Raw genomic sequence first — 20,719 nt, forward strand, 5'->3', positions numbered from 1 at the left:
CTCTCTCTTCAGACCAAGAACTGAAGAACCATATATGTATTTTAAAATTTGTGAGTTATATTCTCATTTAGACTTTAAAATTGAAAAGTGAATTCCTAATTCTTAGCTATTCATGGCATCAACAATGATGTAGCAAAGATGTCCGTCCTTGAGAACAGAGTAAATTATATGACAAATTCAGTCAAGCATCTCAGAAAAATTCTGTGGCTCCTCGACACTGGCCTATCCTTGTCTCGCAGGTCAAGTTATGAGAGGTCTAATTCTTTTTGCCATAACATAACATTTATATGTTATAGTTTTTAGAACTTGTTTGACACTAAAACAAAATTGTCTTGAAGCTAAAAATAACAAGCACATTTCCAGAGAGCAGGCCTTTTGTGGATGTCTGGCCATGTTATGATGACTCTTAAAGGGTTGGGCCCCAGCAGCAGTGTTTGTGGTAATGGTCACACTTACTCTGGCCATTGTTTTGAAAGTCTTAGCTCAATAAGGCAAAAATAAACAAAACAAACAAAAAAACCCATAGACTGGGAGGAAGAATTAATACTATAATTCATAAGAGGTAGTATATATGTAGAAAATCCATAGAATCCACGAATTATGAGATTTATTAAGGTTATAGTATACATCCTAAACTTATCACAGCCTACCATCAAGTAATATTATACTACACTTATAGTTTAAGAACTTTATAACAGAATACTTCTAATTTTACCTCCTGGCCTTTGTGTTGTTTGTTTTCCTTGTACATGTATTATAAACCCCACAATATGTTGTCTTTGTTGTTTGTTGCTTTAGACAGTTTTCTTTTAAATAGTTTGAAAAAAGATTTATATTTACCCATGTAGTTACCATTTTCAGTTCTCTTCATTTCTTTATGTAGATCCAAATTTCCACCTGGTATTGTTTTCCTCCTTTATGAAGTACTTTTAACATTTTTTTCCTGTAGAGCAGGTATGCTGGTAATTAATTCATTCAGCCTTTATATGTGAAAAATATTTTGCCTTCGTTTTTTGAAAGATGTGTTGACTGGGAATAGAATTCTAAGTTTATATGTATATTTTTTCTTTTCTCTCTGGATTGTGTTGTTTCAAGAATCTTTGTTACTGTGGAGTTTTGTTCTTTCTCTAATTGCTTTTACAGTTCTCATTTTTTTAAGCAATTATAATGTGCTTTGGTATTGCTTTTTCATATTGTGCTTGAGTTTTATTGAGCTATATGATGTGTGAGCTTATAATTTTCATCAAAGATTTTCCATTATTTTTAAAAATTTTTTTTTTTTCTCTTTCTCTCTCCCACAGTGAACAGTGACTTTTTGTTAGGCTGCTCGAAGTAGTCCCATAGCTCCCTGGTGCTCTGTTCAAACTTTTTCCATTTTTTTCATTTGTGTTTTTGATCTCTATTCTTGTGTCTTAAGATTTGTTAATCTTTTCTGCAATGTCTAATATGCTAGTCGTCTCACTCAATGTATTCTACATCTCAGATATTGTTTTCATGTCTGGAATTTTTTAAATGTCTCTTCTTATATGCTTAATCTTTTTTGTATCTTCCTGAACATGTGGAATATGTTCCGTGTGAACATGTGGAATATAGTTTTTAATAAGTTTGTCAATGTCTTTTCCTACTAGTTCTATTAGCTATATAATTACTGAGTCAGTTTTGATTTCTCCTCATTATGGGTCATTTTTTCCCGCTTCTTTGCATACTTGGTAAGTTTTGATTGAATATCAGAAACTGTTTTACCTCTTAATATGCTGGATTTTTTTTTTTTTCCTATAAATGTTATTTGGCTTTATCTGAGACACAAGTAATTTGGAAATCATTTGATCCTTTCAGGCCTTTTTTTGAGCTATGTTATGTAGTCTGTGCTTAATTTTGCCCCAATACTAAGTTCAAAGCCTTCTGAGAACTCCACTAAATGTACTGTGAATTATGAGATTTTCCACTTTGCCTGGTAAACTGGAACTCTTCCTGTTCCTCTGAGTTTTGGGTATTGTTCTCTCTAATCCAGGATGTTTGAACCTCAAAACTATTGACATTTTGACCCATATATTCCTATATTTTGGGGCCTTGTCCTGAACATTATAGAATGTTTAGCAGCATCTCTGGCTTCTAGTCACTTTATGCTAGTAGCACCCCTCCCCGCTAAATGCGACAACCCAAAATGTGTCAGACATTGCTCTATCATCAGGGGGAAAAATCAGTACTAGTTGAGGACCACCACTCTAATGATATTCTTTTGTAGTTGGAATGGAAAAGAATACATTCATCAGATCAATATCTGGAGCTTAACTAATCAATTCCAGCAACAGTAAGTCTGAAACCACAACTGTGACCAGGACTAAAATTTGGTTAAGTCTCTGGTAGTCTGCAGTCATTTTTTAGGATCCATCTGCTTTCTGCAGATGATACATGCTATGTAACGGGGACCATCACCCTTGCATAATTTAAGTCTTTACTAGTGGCACTAGTCTGCTCTTCTTTGCCCCTCTGGAAACAAAATTGTCTTTTATTTACTGTCTTATTCTGGAGAATGGGGCAATTTCAGAGGTTTCCACTTGGTTTTTTCCACTATGGCAGCTTTTACCACATAGGTCATGGACCCATTGTGGAGGTTATTCTCACTTGTAGAGGTTAATATAAATTCTAATTATAAACTCAGGGAGTGAAAAGAGACTGTTGGGTGGGTCTGCAGGCTCAGTGAGCCCACTGTGAGTTAGACTTTTGCCAGGACTCTGTTATCTCAATTCAGAAGATTTTGGCTGGGAGATGGTTTCTTTTGCTTCACAGAATCTCGACTAGGATTGTTCTCTTAGTTCCGTTCAACTGATAGCTGGACTGGTCTAAGAAGGGGTTCACTTACATGTCTGGTGCCTTGGTGCTGTTCTTTGTCGCTTTTCTCTGTCAGTGAGGCTAGCTCGGGCTCCCTCACAGCAGTGGTGCTCAAAGGATCCTTGAATCTTAGATTTCCACAGTCTCATTTCTGCTATATTCTTTTGGTCAGAACAAATCACAAGACCAACCCAGATCCTCGGGGAGGGCACACAGATTCCAATTTTTGGTGGGGGAATGATAAGGTCCCATTGCAAAAGAACATAGAAGATAAGAAATATCATTGTAGCCATCTTGGGAAATACAGTTTATCATATCACTACTCCATCTGCTGTCTTCCAGAATTTTATAGACCTGTCTCATTTGCTGTGGTTTCCTCTTTTAATCTATTCTTCCTTTTAAAAAATACTTCAAAAAGCTTTTTAACTCTCAGGATTTCGCAGAGATATGTGATCATTGAATCCATCACTTGTAATCTTTGGAACCAAAGATTATTGCTGTTTTTGACCCTATGTTGTCTTATTAACTTATTGGAAAGCAAGTTGTCTTAGGCGTCTTTTCATTTCTACTTTCTGTGATCTGATAATTGTCTTGGCCAGTTGCCTATCAAAGCAGGACAGCAATGTTTGGGAGCAGTGTGCTCTGGTATTAAGGCATTATTCCTTATAAGAGAATAAGGAGATACATTTTATGTAGAGAGTTTAGACTTGTTTATAATCACCATGCACCAACATTCTTCATAGCATCAGTGGCAGAATGCTTTTTTGTGTCAGTAATTGGGACTGTTCTCACATTCTCTTTTGCTATGCCACTGCTCTTAGCTGAAGTTATACTGTATTATTCTGGGGTTTTTAATACCTGGTTATCTGAATGAGGGCTAGAGAAAGGTTCCCTACTACCTCTTCCACAGAGTGAACAGGATTATCTCATTGGACATTTTTTTTTTTTTTTAATGGTAGATCATTACCACTTTGAGTCCTTTTACAAAAAGATTTTTTAGGGTCATACTTTAAGAGGGATATTGACAAACTGGGCCATCTCCAGAGAAGGGCAGCTAGGATGCTTAAAGATTTGGAACCTGCAAATACTGAGGCTCTATAATCTGGAGGGAAAAAACCAACAAAGTCAGATTTAAAACATAACTGTTTTCAAGTACTTGGAGGTCACCGAAGAAGAAAGGTTACATCTGTTTAGAAATGAAATAGACTTTCATATGAAACAGTGAGTTTTTAATTTCTGGCATTGTTTGCATAGAGGCCATCAGCCATATTGAAGAGGGGTTGCTGTGTGAGTTGAGGGAGTTCTCTACCTTTTCACATCGGATAATTCAGTGATTTTTATGATTTCTATTAACAGTTCTGTCATAAATGATTGTTAGCTTAAAATGAGAATTATGGAGGTATCATTACATTTTTAAAAGTTTATTTGGAAAATAATCAGATCTTTTTTATTCTGCAGGACCTAAATACTATTTATTCTTATCTTCATGGGATGGAAATATTATCAAACCTCAGAGAACATCAGCTTAGGTAAGTGTAATGCTTTGTTTATGAACATGTGCTATGGAGTTATTCAAATGAGTTTGGATAGATGCAATGGCTAAATCTTTTCGGTTTTTTTGGTAGGATAAACGTAGAATTTTCATTTCTCAACCTAGTTTTTCTTAGCCATGGGACCTTGAGCAAGTCTTAATATGTAAGCTGTAGTTTTGTCTTCCATAAAATAGGGATAATAAGATTATTTTTGTTAGTGTTTTGAGGATTCAATGAAAATGCAGTTAACCCTTGAATAACTTCATGGTTGGGGCACTGGACCCCACGCAATTGAAAATCCACTTATAACTTTTGACTCCCCAAATATGTAACTACTAGTAGCCTATGTAACTACTTAGAAGCCTTACTGTTAATGTAAGTAGTCAGTTAACACATATTTTGTATGTTATATATATTATATACTGTAGTCTTACAAAGAGAAAGCTAAAGAAAAAGATGTTATTTAGAAAATCATAAGGAAGAGAAAATACATTTACTTGTTGAAAATAAATCCACATATAGTGTTTGCTTCAGCAGCACATATACTAAAATTGAAAAAAATCCACATGTAACTGGACCTGGGCAGTTCAAACCTGTGTGGTTCAAGGGTCAGCTGTAATGATCTAAAGCAAACACAGTGTTCAGTATGTGCTGGCCAGTGAAAACAAAACTTCTTTTTGTAGTTCCTATTGATATTTACCATATCACATACTTAAAATGGTCATGGTGCGATGTAGTGTTGTATTAAAGTAGAAGGAGCAGGATTCTGGCTTTGGTTTAAGTGCCCATGGACAAGACCCATAAACTCTTTGAACTTCATTTTCCTATTCTGTAAATAAGTTTTCTCTCCTACCTTTTATCATTGTGATTATATTTGTAAAAAACACTTTTGAGTTTTGTAATGCTCTATAGTAACTTTGTTTAACATTTTAATTAAAATGTGTTTTCCTTCCATGACCAGCTTATCTATCACTTTTTCTGACTGTTGTTTAAGTTTAGCTTATGGCCCAGGTTGCTAAAATATACTTGTTTGGGATTTATTATATCCTGTTTTCTGTAAAACATAATTTAGATGTTTGTATATATCAAATAAAAAAGAAAACTGAAAATGAGAGCATTTAGTAATACTAAAAGTATTTTTTAAATGCAAGCAAATTTATATACTTACTCAATAGTTTGTTTATGCCTCTGCCAATAACTCTTCTTCACATGAGGATTTAGTGTGACTCAGAGAAATCTATATTTTTTATATTAAAAAAGAACATTATTTAAAGTGAATTAACAGATGATAGGATGTACATAAGAGTACTATACTTGTTGCCACTTAATATCTGATTGTGTTTTTGAAAATGTTGTATTTAATGTATATGTTTCTAAATGCTTATAGTTTAGTGATAAATTTAGTGGTAGATCTGATTAAAACTTTTACTTTTTTTAATATTTTAGATTAATGTCTGCAAGAGCACGCTATGAGAGATACAGTGGCAATCAAATTCTATTTTGGTAAGTATTTCTGTAATTAGCTTAAATTAATTGCTTTAATATTTAAATTTTGACTTCTAACTTTGAAATTCATTTGATTCTGTAACATTTTCTGTAGAGCACATTGAAATGTTTTCATGAACCGTGAAGTATAACAGATATAGAGTGCACAAAAGGTGTAGAGTGGGACAAAGTTTAATAAATATATACACCTGTGTAACTCCTACCCAGATGAACATACAGAACATATCAGCTCTCCAGAAGGCTCTAGTCAACTCTGTTGGAAAGATAATCCAGTTCTGACTTCTGTCACTGTAGATTAGTTTTGCCTCTCTCTGAATGTCATATAGATAAGTCTTTTAGTCAGACGTTTTTTACTTCACACATGTCTGAAATTCTTCCATGTTTTTGCATTCATTCTTTTTTACTGCTTTAAAGGATACATTTGTATGAAAATGATAATTCGTTTGTCCTTTCCACTATTTATAAATATTTAGGTTATTTTCAGTTTTTTGCTATCATGAATAATAAAGTTTCTTTAAACATTTTGTTTACGTCTTCTTGTGCCCTAATTTACTCATTCCTTTTGGGCATATTCTTAGGAATAGAATTATTGGAAATGTACATGCTCAAATTTAGGATATTCTAATATTAGAATCTAACATGTGCATTTATTTTGTTATCCCATTGTGACTTTATTTTCCATTTCTCTGCTTACTGATGATGGCGAATGATTGTCATGTTCTTATAGGCTTTTTGGATAGTTCATTTGTGAAATCTCAATTCAAGGTTTTGACCATTTTTTAATTGGGTTGTATGTCTTATTTCTATTGATTTGTAGAAATTCCTTTTGAATTCTGTATCCAAGTCCTTTGTTGTGTACTTATGTTGCATATATCCTCTCCCACTCTGTGTCTTTCTATTAATGGCATCTTTCGAAGAAGAGAAATTCCCAGCTTTCTCAGTTTTCCCCCTTGTGATTAGTGCTTTCCATGTCTAGTTAAGAACTAAAATCTGTCACTTCCTCAAGATTATGAAGACATTCTTCTCTTTTTTCCTTCTAAAAGTTTTGGCAGCAGCGACCTTTTATTATATAGATTCAACTGGTATGTATGAATGGTATTGACTTTCATGTTTCGTTACCTGCACATTGCATATATCATCATTTCTAAAGTATTTACATGATTCATATGGGTCTTAATAGCTACATTCATTCATTTGTTGATCCATTCATTCATTGTTATTAAATGTCTGCTATACATTATGCTTACCCTGGTATAGAATGGTGGGAAGACAGTATTTGTCTTATTGAGCTTATTGTGTAGTGAGGGGGGGAGAGAGTTAATTAAAATAGTTACACATATTTAAGTGCAACCAAAGGAAAGTATAGTTATATAGATTATTGGAACAGAATTGAGAGCCCAGAAATAAACCCTTAGATTTATGAACAGTTCTGTTTTTTAAAAATGACCTGTAGCTAAGATCTGTGCACAGTGTGGTTATAACATGGTTGAGGATTTAAAAGGAACCACCAACAAATAGTTTATTTTTGATGAAGGTGCTAAAGAATTTCAATAGAGAAAGCATAGTTTCTTCAACAAATGGTTCTGAGTTAATTGAATTTTTACATGCAGAAAGTTAATTTAGACCCTTACCATAACACCATATATGATAATTAATGATATATCACTTTATACCCATTAGAATAGCTACAGTCAAAAAGGCAGACAGTAATAGTTTTTGGCGAGGTTATGGTGACACCTAGAATCTTCATATATTGGTTGTGGGGATGTTAAATGGTATAGCCACTTTAGGAAACAGTTTTGCAGTTTCGTTAAAAGTTAAAACAGTTTTACCCATATGACCCAGTAATTCTACTTTTACGTATTTACCCAAGAGAAATGAAAATAAATATGATACAGAGACTGTACACAAATGCTTTTAGTAGTACTTTTTGTACTAGCCTAAAACTGGAAACAATCAAAATGTCCAATGAATAGATAGATAAAATTCTGTATATTTGTATAGTGGATTATTATTTGGCAATAAAAAGGAATAAAGTACTTATATACTCTCCAGCAAGGACAGACCTCAAAAACATTATGTTAAGTGGAAGAAGATAGAAACACCACATATTATGTGATCCCATTCATATGAACTGTCTGAGAAAGACAAATCTATAGAGACAGAACAGATTATTGGTTCTGTTTGGAACAGATTATTGGAGGCAGGGATTGACTGCAGACAAAGCATAAGAAATCTCTTTGTGATGATAGAAATGTTCTAAAATTGGATTTTGTTGTTTGCACAGTTCTTATAAAAAACCAGAGTGTTCAAGTGCCATGGGCAAAGAGGAGGACACAGCAAGAGGGAGGAGCCTGGAGTTGCAGGTGGAGGCTACCTTAAGAGTTTTTGGTCTTTATTTTAGGAGCATTGCCTTTGAAGGAGTAAAATCTGACAAGATTAAGTATGTTTCCCTTCTCTGGGCTAGATTATTCTTGGATTCATTTGCTTACAAAGAAAAAGGAGATAGCAGGGCCCCGCCTTAAAGAGTTTCACTTTCCTTGTGTGTGCTTATCATCTGCATTGTCAAACTATGCCCTTGAGAGTGGAATTCTTTGCAAGATCTGAACAGTTTCTGATTTATAAGCTGGCATGGTTCTCTTGGTGGTAGGAGAGAACTTCAGGATTTTTCCTGAATTTCAGTGGAATTTACTGACAGCATTGTGACTGCTTCGGCCAAATGAGATAAAATTGGAGGCTTGTCCTGGCATCCAGTTAAAACTTTCTTCTGCCTTAATTTTGGGCAGATTTTTCCCTTACTGATCTTGTTCCCTCTTGATTTTGTAAATTATATTCAAAAGAGTAAGGAAGTGGGATTTCTAAACAACTTAAGTAGGAATTTTGCAGCCATTTGCATCTTCCCTTGATGAAGATAGGAAGGGATATAAAGAACTTGAAAGCACCCACTGAAAAGTTGACAATATTTCCTTCTCATGGTAAGCAATAGGATCAACCCAAAAAGCTTACCCTGGGTGCTACGTGGAATGGTTTGGAGGCCTAGGTTTCTGGATGGAGAATTCTACTGTTTATTGAGGACAGAGAATACTAGAAAAGATCCAAGCTTGAAGAAAATGATAGGTCAATTTTGAATATGTTTAATTTGAGTTACCTGTTAGACATACAAGTTGACATGTTAAGTAGACAGCCAGATATACAGTTTTATAAGTATTAGAATCCTTCACATATACAGTTGAAGCCTTAGGTATGGTAAATAAAGATATTTGAGAGAAAGACAGAAAGGTTAGTTTGGATTATAAACTAGCATCTAATAAGATTCTGAGTTTCCTTTGGAGATTTAAGTGAACTAAAATGCTGATGGACTTAAGTCATCTGATATTCTTTTTATTTTATCCTTCAAACAATAAAATGAGAGATTAGGTAGACATATATTAATGTCAGAATAAAATTTAAAAGAAATGAAATCATCGTGATCCAAATTATAGTTGAAAGTTAAGATGCACCATTGATAAATCTGTGAATTACAAATAATATTGTCTTTAATATACATAAGTTATCAGAAATAGGATTTTCTAATATGTAGATGCTATACAATATTTAAGTTAATCTTTATCAAATGTGGTGATCCGCTACACAAAAATGAAGAAGGTGAAGTTAATAATATAATTAATAAGACAAAGCTGATGAACATATGCTATTGAAGTCTATATTTTAAGATAATGATTATACTTTTTCCCATGTGAACATGATCTGTGTAAAATCTTAGGCAACAGGTAAAATTTCCCAGTAGTATTATTTAATTTTTAATGTTTTACAATATTATTAGAATGTATTTCGTGCTGTGTATTTTGTGTTGAATCTGTATACATGTGAATGTGTGTTTTAATTTACTTTTCCCTTTAAACAGTTCAGAAACTATTGCCAGATGTTGGTATATCCTGCTTTCTGGATCTGTGCTTATGAAAGACTCCATGGTCTTGCCTCCTTGCAGGTATGTTTACATTTGCTGCTTAGTGCATGTGGCAGGCAAAGCTAACATTATATCTATTTATTTTATTTCTTACCTTAAACTATTTTATGTAAGATGTGTATCTTCTCTCAGTAGGTGATACATTTTCTAAATGTCTTTACTCGTTGGTAATTGGAAATAATTGGCAGGAATCAACTGATATTTCTTATTTCTGAGAGTGTAATCTTTAAGTTTACACCGTGGCAGAGTATCTTATTCCTATTTGATCTTTAGTTTTATGTAAGATTTGATCTAGTTTATCTGATGGTTTTTGGATTCATTGCTATTAATAATTGTAAAGAGGCAATACACCTTAATAGTTAAGAAATTGATTTTTAGAGAAAGGCAAACTGGGTTAGAATCCTGATTTTATCACTTACTAGTTATGTGACTTTGGTCAAATTTGGTTTCTTAACTGTAAAATGAGGATAATAGTAGTACTTAAGTGCCTTTAGCAAGTTTTGGCAAGCTACTACTCAGAGCTCTCAACAGAAGTCTGTAAAAGTTGACACTCTAGAGCCAGACTGCATGAGTTCATGTCTGTGCTTTACTACTTCTTGGGCAAATTCTTTAATCCTTTTCTGCCTCTTTCCCCTTTTGTAAAATGAGGACAATAATGGAACCTATTTCATAGGCTAGTTTTGAGGAATAAATGAGTTAATACCTAATAAAGCTCTTAGAACAATGCCTGACTATTACAAGTAATTGTTAATTATCACCACCATAATTAGAGAAAAGAAGATAAGGGCGGTTGGAAAGATGGTCAGATGTATAGAGAATTTGTTCTGTCAGCAATTCTTAATATTTTGGGGCCTCAAATTACAATTTGGTGATATAAAAGCAATTTTTAGTGACTTTTTTCCAATATGTTGATATTTTTGGTCTTCTAAAGTAAGACTTCTAATTGTAGCTAAATTAATTTAGTTGCAAAACTGTTCAATTTAAGTATTAAGGTACAGTCTAGTCGATAGATGCTATGGGACATCTTAGTTTTGTTGCCATTTTTAACATCATGCCTACATCATTGACCTTTGGTTCGATGAAATCTGTGCTTCTTGACTTTAGCAGACTAAAACATTGTTAACTGTTTTTACAAATAAAATCCTTAATAGTTCTTTTATTTACGGAATGGTGCATATCAGAGTCAGTGTTGGTCTCTACTGTCAGCAGGTTAGGTATCCAGCAGTAGCATTAACATTGAGCCCCTGTGTATCTCCCATCTGTGCCACATTCATGGGCCCATTGAACAAACACTGGGGTGGGGTGGCTGGGGAAAGAGTTTTATTGACACCCACAGAGCATATCATTTTGTTTACCTGATTATTAAAAGCCTCCCCTCAGTAGATACCCTTTGGGAATTCATATGGGTGTTCCTATGGGATGCAGATAACTTCAAAGCCTGGCCATTCTGAAAGAAGTCTTTCAAATAAATACCTCTTCCCAGAGTTCTTTGTTACCAGTCTTCTAATCCTGTTCCTTTTAAGTCCCTGACCATTCAACTAAACCAATGATAACTGCTCATGAATCTGTTTACATCAGTAATTTTGGTCCTCTCTCAATCCAGTTTGAACTTTTCTCGAAGTTCTGTTTCCTAGGAGAATTTTCCTTCATTGCCTTACTTCAGGGTCACCTCCAAGTGGGGCTGTCCACCTTAGGGTGGTACCAGCATGTTTTGCAGACTCATCTGTAAAACAGGCTCAAGTATTTTCTCCTCAGTCAGCTGGTCATAAGGAGCTCTCCAAGTAGGCATAGGCACAGATTGCAGTAGAGGAGGCAATGCAACAGGAGTTGGTATTGCAGGAGTCTGAGCCACCTCATGCGACTTACTCTGGACCTGGGTAAACTTGGTCTCTTATATACCATATTCATTTGATAATAGGTTGCTACTATTCATGCCCTACCCTATGGCTAGGTATGCACTTCATGATGGGAAGTCAGGCTACATGGTAACCTGATGCCCCATAGTTAGGCATTCAGCCTCTACCATGCCCAGTAGCAAGCCAGAATTGTTTCTCAAAAGTTGATAGATTCTTGGAAAGTGCTACTTTAAGCGAAACGACTTATAACAAAACCAGTTTTACCATAGGCTAATTGATATAAACAAGAGTTAAGTTCCTATGGCATAATTCTGATCACAAAAACATCACCAGACTTCTAAATAAAGAATCAAAACACATCTGATATTAAACGCAGAAGTAAATGTGAGCTATACATACATTTAGAAAGATTAATAAAAACAAGTAAGATAATTATTTTCCACTTATTCTAGTTCAGAGTCATGAGTGGCTAGAGCCTATCCTAGCAGCTCAGGGCGCAAGGGTGGGAATTCATCCTGAACAAGATGCCCTTCCTTCTAAGACAGGGTGTGTGTGTGCGTGTGTGCACACACACTCACTCACTCAGATTGAGGCACTGTAGGCATGCTAATTAATATACACATCCGTGGGATGTGGGAGGAAACTGGAGTACCCAGAAAAAACACACACAGATATGGGAATAGTGTGCAGACACCACACAGACAGTGACCTCAGCCGGGAATCTTTTTTTTTCCCCCTCATCAACATAATTATGAAATGACATTGAATGAAATGATGTTATTTGAGGATGTAATGTAATTTTTAGAAGAAGGCATAGAAGTCTACACTGTTGTTGTCATATCAGTGCTTGTGAGAAGCTCCATAGAGCATGCCAATTTATTGTAGATACTAAAGTTATTGAATATGCTGGACTATAAAGCCCAGTGGTACAGTGACTTATACTGCAATCTAAACTTGCTGGCAACCTTGAGGACACCTTGAAGATGGGTCAAAGTAGCATACTCACACTCGATATATGTTACCTCCAAAATCCCCCCCAAAAAAAACAACAACAAAAAAAAACAGGTATTATGCCTCTCTTTGTTGTGATAGTGCCTAATCAACTTGTACTTCACCTTGAAGAGAATATCCTGCATGCCTCAAATTATGGAACTCCTAGAAACTTCACTGAGGGAGCAAGGCCTTGAATTTTCATGGGGTTTATTTCCTAAACTCTAGTTGGCATATATTTTACCAAAGCATCCAAATACACCTATTATTTTATAGTGAAATTCTATATGTAATTTAAACCAGTAACATATATTTTACAATTTACTATAAACAAAGGAGATAATAAATCAAGCCTGAAATTTAAATGTCTTTCTTTTGAAATAAAGTTAGCCTTTTTCTAGAATTTAATTCACTTTTTAGTTGTCACAGTAAAATCTTGCTGTACCTCAAGAAAGCAAGGACTTCATTACATGTGATTTTTAAATAAAATTTAATGCATGTATTCATTTATTCAGCAAATAAGCATTGATTGTCATCTCTATATAAGATACAGGCATTAAGACAAAAAAACAAAAAAAGATTGACTTAACATTGGATTGGGATGATGGCTTTGTTTAAAAAGGGCCTAAGTGTTGTGTGACATGGAAAGAAAACTTTCTTGGGGAGGCAGTTTTGGACATGGATTCCACAGATAAACAGGATTAGCCAGGCAGTGAAGGGGGAAACAGGCATTTCAGTCAGAATATGTCAAGCACTGAGGCATTAATTTGTTTAGAAAATGTTTATAGAGTGCTTGCTTGTGTCAGGCACTCTGCTAGTCATTAAGGTTGGGAAAGTCACCTTTAAATGGCATTGTTTTTCAAGACATACTTTTAAAAATAATATTTTAGACAAAGTAATAAATTTGTACTAATCAAAAGAAACAGTATAAGTTGTACTTTAAGAAGTATTCTCAATTAGTTTTCCCATTTTTGACCCAAGTAGAAACATTGTTTTATGATTTTAACTTTTTTAGTGAAATATATAGGGAAAGTGCAGATAACCTAAATGTATATGTTAATGAGTTACTGTAAATCATATATTTGCCTGATCACTACCAGATCAAGAAATTAAATATTGTCAGCACCTTAGAAGCAGCCTGCATGTCTTTTTTAAAATAATTTTTTAATTTTCAATAAGAGTTGGCATACAATATTGTATCAATTTCAAGTGTACAAACATAGTGATTAGACATTTATATGATTTATGAAGTGATCACTCCAATAAATCTAGTACCCATCTGACACCATACATTGTTGTTACAATATAATGAACTATATTCCTTATGCTATATTTTACATCCCCATGACTATTTTATAACTGCTGATTTGTACTTCTTAATCTCTTCTCCTTTTTCACTGAACCTCCAATTCCCCTCCTATCTGGTAACCATCAAAATGTTCTCTGTATCTATGGGTTTGTTTCTGTTTTGTTCATTTGATTCTTTAGATTCCACATATAAGTGAAATCATATGGCATTTGTCTTTCTCTGTCTCAGCACAATACCCTCTAAGTCATCCATGTTGTTGCAGATGGCAAGATTTCTATTTTATGGCTGAATAATATTCCATTGTGTGTATATGTTAACACCTCTTCTTTATCCATTCATCTATTGATGTGTCGACAGCCACGTTGCCTCCATAATGTGTCTATTGTAAATAATGGCACAGTGAACATATGGATTCCCATGTCCCTTTGAAGTAGTGATTTGGGTTTCTTTGGATAAATACTCAGAAGTGGGATAACTGGATCCTTCTTTGTCTTTTGCTTTAAAGTCCTTTTTGTCTGATGTAAGTATTACTACTCCAGCTTTTTTTGTTTCCATTTTCATGAAATATCATTTTCCATCTCTTTACTCTCAGTCTGTGTGTTTTTCGATCTGAAGTGAATCTCTTTTAGGTACCACATGTAAGGCTCTTCTTGTTTTCTTATCCATTTATCTACCCTGTCTTTTGACTGGAGCATTTAATCCATTTACATCTGAAGTAATTATTAATAGGTATGTAGTTATTACCATTTTTTATTCATATTTTTGTTCTTTTTTCTTAAGTCCTTTTAATATTTCTTATAATACTGGCTTGGTGGTGATAACCTTTAGCTTTTTCTTGTTTGGGAAGCTCTTTATCTGTCCTTCAATTCTAAATGATAGCTTTGCTGGGTATAGTAATCTTGGTTTTAGGTCCTTGCTTTTTATCATTTTGAATATTTTGTGCCAGTCCATTCTGGACTGCAAAATTTCTGTTGAGAAATCAGCTGACAATTTTATAGATGCTCCTTTGTAGGTAACTGATTGCTTTTCTCTTGCTGCTTTTAAGATTCTCTCTTTGTAGCCTTTGGCATTTTAATTATGATGTGTCTTGATGTGGGCCTCTTTGGGTTCATCTAATTTGGGGCTCTGTGCTTCCTGGGCTTGTATGTCTCTTTCTTTCACCAAGTTAGGGACGTTTTCTGTCATTATTTCTTCAGTTTTTCAATTCCTTGCTCTCTCTTCTCCCCTGGCATGCCTATGATACGAATGTTGCACTTGATGTCGTCCTAGAGGCCCCTTAAACTATGCTCAAATTTTTGGATTCTTTTTTGTTGTTGTTGCTGTTCTGATTACATAGTTTCTGCTACCTTATCTTCTGAATCACTGACTGTATGCTCTGCTTCATCTAATGTGTTGATTTTTCCTTAGGTATTCTTCATTTCAGTTATTATATTTCTGACTGATTCTTTATGTTTTCTGTCTTCATTTTTATATTTTCTCTCTCTCTCTGTTAAAGCTCTGAGCTTTTCAACTCTTCCCTAAATTCATTGAATATCCTTATCACCAGTGTCTTGAACTCTCCATCTGGTAAATTGCTTCCATTTTGTTCTTTTTCTAGAGCTTTGTTCTGTCCTTTTTCTTGGGACGTGTTTTTTTTTTTTGTCTCCCCATTTTGACTGCCTCCCTGCATTTGTTTCTAGGTATGAGGTAAGGCGGCTATGTCTCCTTAGTCTGCATGTCTTTTCTCAAATCAACTCTCCTACTTCCTCTGAAAGATCACCATTTTCCTAAAGTTTAATCAGTCTTGAATATCTGTAGAGTTTTAGCTTGAGGATATGTACATGTAAACATTGTTGTCTAGTTTTGTTTACTTTTAAACTTAATATAAATTTAATCATACAGTATTCTTTTGTATATAGCTTCTTTGACCCAATGTATTTATGAGATTCATTCATGTTGCATGTAGTTAGAGTTAATTTATTCTCATTAATATTTTATTGTTTGTGTAGTTTAGGGCTATTATAAGTAGCTGTGAACATTCTTGTACATTCAATCCACATGTGCATACATTTCTGTACAGTATACCTAGCAGAGAATTGTTGGCTCATAAGATATGCCTATATTCAGCGTTCATTTGCAAGTTGTAGTCCAAAGTAGATGTACCAATTTACACACCCACCAGCAGTGAATGAGAATTCCTATTGTTTCACATCCTCACCAATATGTAGTATTGTCAGTCTTTTCGTTTTTAATTTTTTTGATGGCTTAATTTCAGCTATTCTATTGAGAATATATATCTCATTATAGTTTTGATTTGCATATTATTGGTGGCTGATGAGTGAGTACATTTGAATAACTTCTTTTGTAAAGTGCTTCTTAAATTCTGTTCTCCATTTTTCTAATGCATTGTCTTTTGTTATCAGAATGTAGAAATCCTTCATATACACCTAATTTCTTGCTTGATTATCTTTGTTGCAAATATCTTTTCCTCACGTTGTGCCTTATATTATTCATTCTCATGAACACAGGTTCATGAAATGTAGAACAATTTTGTCTTTTCCATTTTTTCATCTTCGCTTAAGAAACATTTCTGTACCTGAGACCCTGAGGATATTTTCCTTTATTACTTTCTAGAACTTGTTTTCCCTTCACATTTAGATCTATAGTCTCCTTAGAACTCCTTAGAACTTAGCAGATGTTTAATACTTGGATGTTTGTATGATATAATGTTGCATGGTTTTTCATTTAGATTCCTATATGCCCTTTTCCGACTTTCATTCAATACTACCATTTTCGTAAAACAAATATCCATATATTTGTGTGCCTGTTTCTTGGCTCCTAAACTGTTCTATTTGATTTTGTCTATCCCTGCTTGAATGCCACACTGTTGTAATTACTGTTGCTTCGTAATGTAGGAGACGAAAAATTTCTTTCTACCTTTCTAGGTTCTTTGTCTTTTCTAATAATCAAATTAACATAAGACAGATTAACAGGAGAAAAACAAATTAAATTACATATGTACAGGGGCCCCACAAAGGCATTGCAACCCAAGGACAAATTGAGCAGTTAAAGCTTATATGCTATCCTCAACTAAGGAATGGGGTAGGGTCTGGGACTTAAAAGGAGAGATGAATAATTCATGGGATGACAAGAGCAGATGTTTAATACTTGGATGTTTGTCCTGCCATACAGATAGGTCATTGAGATAAATAGTTCTGGTAATAACTCTTTTTCTGGGCCAAGTACCCTATCTAAATTCTTTTAGGTAATTAAGGGAGAAGTAAAAGTTTTTCTTGAGTCTGCTTGGTCTTGATAGCCTTCAGCTGAAAATAATCCACATGCTAAAGTGGCATATTTTGGGGAGGCTCATTCTGAACCCCTTCAATAATATGTCTTGAAGTTTAATAGAGAAACTATGAGAAATTGCTAAACTGTCCCCCAGTGGTTGTATTATTTTAGATGCCCAGTAGCAGTGTATAAGAGTTCTCTTTCTATGTAGTTACCAACATGAGGTGGTGTCAGTCCGTGTAGCTATTCTAGTCACTATGAAGTGGTTTTAATTTTTATTTTCCTGCTGTATAACGATAATAAGCACTTTTCCTTGTGCTCATTGGCCATTGCTTCTTTTATATTCTTCTGTGAAGTATCTAAGTTTTGGTTTTTTGCCTGTTTCAAAGTTGTTTGTCTTCATTATTCCTTGATAGGAATCTTTAATACATTTATGATGCAAGCTGACAGGTATTACATAGATTTTATCTTATTTGGCTTGCGTTTTCATTTTCTTAATTGATGTAAACTAAACTATACATGTGTGAAGTGTACAATCCAATAAGTTTGGCATATGTATATACCCGTAAAATCACAACCATGATAAAAATAATGAACATAAACATCACCTCCCTCCCACCCCCCAAAATGTCCTTGTGCCCTCTGTAAACCATTCATTTCATCCTTCCTTGGTCCCCAGGAATCATTGATTTTTTTTTTCTTTTTGTTACTAGATTACATTTTCTAGAATTTTTCATAAAGGAAAGCATACAGTAGCCTTTTTTTGTCTGACTTCTCAGTAAATTATTTTGCAGTTTATTTATGTTGCTATGTGTCAGCATTTTATTCCTTTTTATTGCAGCTTCTCTTGTATGGATATTACCACTATTTGTTTAGCATTCAACTACTGAAGGACGTTTGGGTGGTTTTCTGCTTTCTACTATTTTGGACTAGTGTTCCTATGAACATTGTGTACAAGTCTTTATGTCGACATTCGCTTTCATTTCTCTGAAGTAAATAGAATGGCTATGTTATAAGTCTGCTGGTAGCCACAAACTTTCATTTAATTTGGATATGTATGTAAATGTTGCTAGGTTATGTAGCACCTTTTAAGAAAGTGCCATACTCTTTTCCAAAGTTATGCCATTTCATATTCTCACCAGCGTTGTCTGAGTTTCAGTTGTTCCACATCATATCCTTACCAACAATTGGTAAGGTCAGTCTTTTTAAGTGGCATATACTAGTAATAGTTATGTGGTGGTATCTGTCTGTGGTTTAAATTTACATTTCCCTAAAGACTAGTGATGGTAAGCTTCTTTTCATGTGTCTGTCAGTTGTATATCTTTTGTGTAGTATCTCTGAATTTTTTTGTCTATTTAGGGGGAGAGGGATAATTGTTTAATTTTTTTTTTTTAATTTTCAAAAGTTCTTTATGTATGCTGTATACAGTCTATTAACAGATGTGCGACTTGCAAATATTTCCTCCCAGTCTGTGGATTGTGTTTTCCATCTGTTAATTGTTATTTGAAGAGTTGAAGAACTTAATTTTGAAGTTCGATTTATCAGTTTTTTTTCTTTAATGGACTGTGGTTTTGTTTATGTATGTAAGAATCTTTTATTAACTCAAGGTCACACAGAATTTTTTTGCTGTAATTCCTTCTGGGAGTTTTATAGTTTCGAGACATAAGAACGTCCAAACCTGTAGAAAATTTCTATAAGGGTTTATTAGAGTTTATTTGAGCCAGAGGACACAGCTGGAAGCAAGTCTCAACAGACTGAAAAATACTTCCAAGAATGACAGTTGGAGTTTGTTTTTATACATTTAGAATTAAAGAGGGAACTAAAGATGACCCAAATTGGGAGAAAACAGGGCAGGGAAATCTCTTAGGATTGGCTTTCAGGATAGTTAAGATTTGTAGTCTCATGAGGGTAGTTATGCTTCTGAGGAGTGAGGAAAAAGGCCTTTAAAAGGTGTGTTAACTTAAACAATGAACAGAGCTTGCTTAAGGCAAAGGTAAATCTTTTTATAGGCCTGAGGCATGACTCCCACCAAGAGTTACCCTGGTAGGAATTTATGATCAGATCAACCTGTAAGGTTGCTTTTGGTCAGATTTATTACAGAGCCCCTTTTTTGTCCACAATAGTTTTAGATTTTGCTATGATCTGTTTAGGTCTGTGATCTACTTTGAGCTAGTTTTTTTCACAAGCTATGTTTGATATATGGATCTAATTTCATCTTTTTACCTACGCCTATTCAGTTGTTCCAGCATTTGTTAACAGAACTTTCCTTTCTCTGAATTACCTTTGCATCTTTATTAACATTTAATTTTTAAAAATATATTTATAATATATTTGTGGGCCTATTTCCCAATTTTTACTTATTTTCATTGATTTATTTTTCTATCTGGTGCCAATACCACATTATTGTGATGACTGTAGCTTTATAATAAATTGCAAAATAAGATATGGGTCCTCCAACTTTGCCAAATTATTTTGATTATCATAGGTTCTTAGCAGTTACGTATGAATTTTGGAATCAGTTTGTTAAATAAAAAAACCAAACAAACAAACAGGATTTTGATTGGGAATGCAGTGAATCTGTAGACCAATTTGGGAAGTAGTGAAATCTTAGCAGTTCACTCTTTTGAACCATGAACAAGGTGCATCACTCTTTTAATTTTGATCTTTAATTTCTCTTAACAGTGTTTTGTAGTTTCCAGTGTTGAGCTGTTGCATATGTTGATCTTATATCTTGCAACCTTGACTAAATTATTAGTTATAATAGCTATTTTATCAATTCTTTATGTTTATTGATTCTCTCACTGCTGACAGTTCTGGGTCTATTTTTATTGATTGGTTTTTCTTTTGGTTATGGAGTATATTTGCCTGTTTCTTTGCATGCCTGTTTTTTACTGAATGTTGGACATTGTGAATTTTATCTTGCTGGGTTCCAGCTTTTGTTGTATTTTAGGGCAGTATTGGACTTTGTTCTGATGTGCCGTTTAGTTAAATTGGAATCCATTTGATCACATAGAGTCATATGTTTTATATTTGCGCAAGTCCAGCACTTCTTTAGGACTAATTTATCACATTACTAACGAAATACATTTCTGAGGACTCTGCCCAGTGCTCCATGTATTATGTCGTCTTTGCAGTCTGGCTTTTAATTGGTTCGTTCTCATATAGTCATAGTACTAAAGGCAACCTTCCTGAAGATCACCAAAATATGTGCGTGTGCTCACACGTGCACTGTCGTGCACATTTTTTCCCCACCATAGTTTTGTTCACAGCAGCATCACACATGCGAGGAGTGCACTGTGCTACTTACTTCAGGACAGCTCCAACATCTCTAGGGGATTGGTATTTTTCTGCTCCTATACCCTTAGGGAACCACGTCCATTCACATACATTCTTGTTCTCTCTGTCTCATTTCCTGTCTCTCTGCTGCTCCCTCCTTTCCTGTTCTGTGGCCTGTAAATTT

At 34.4% G+C, this 20,719-nt stretch overlaps 1 protein-coding gene across 3 annotated transcripts in view; it reads left to right on the forward strand.

The window, feature by feature from the left end:
* RAPGEF6 (Rap guanine nucleotide exchange factor 6) overlaps positions 1–20,719 on the forward strand; it is a 151,797-nt gene that overhangs the window by 15,169 nt on the left and 115,909 nt on the right. For all 3 annotated transcript variants that reach the window (XM_039879999.1, XM_039879997.1, XM_039879998.1), the window contains exons 2-4: positions 4,291–4,361; positions 5,811–5,867; positions 9,775–9,858. In XM_039879999.1, coding sequence (XP_039735933.1) covers positions 4,291–4,361; positions 5,811–5,867; positions 9,775–9,858 — 212 coding nt within the window. The remainder of the gene's footprint in view (positions 1–4,290; positions 4,362–5,810; positions 5,868–9,774; positions 9,859–20,719) is intronic.

This window comes from Pteropus medius, unplaced genomic scaffold (genome assembly GCF_902729225.1).
Source record: "Pteropus medius unplaced genomic scaffold, Ma_sr-lr_union100, whole genome shotgun sequence".
Lineage (NCBI taxonomy): Eukaryota > Metazoa > Chordata > Mammalia > Chiroptera > Pteropodidae > Pteropus > Pteropus medius.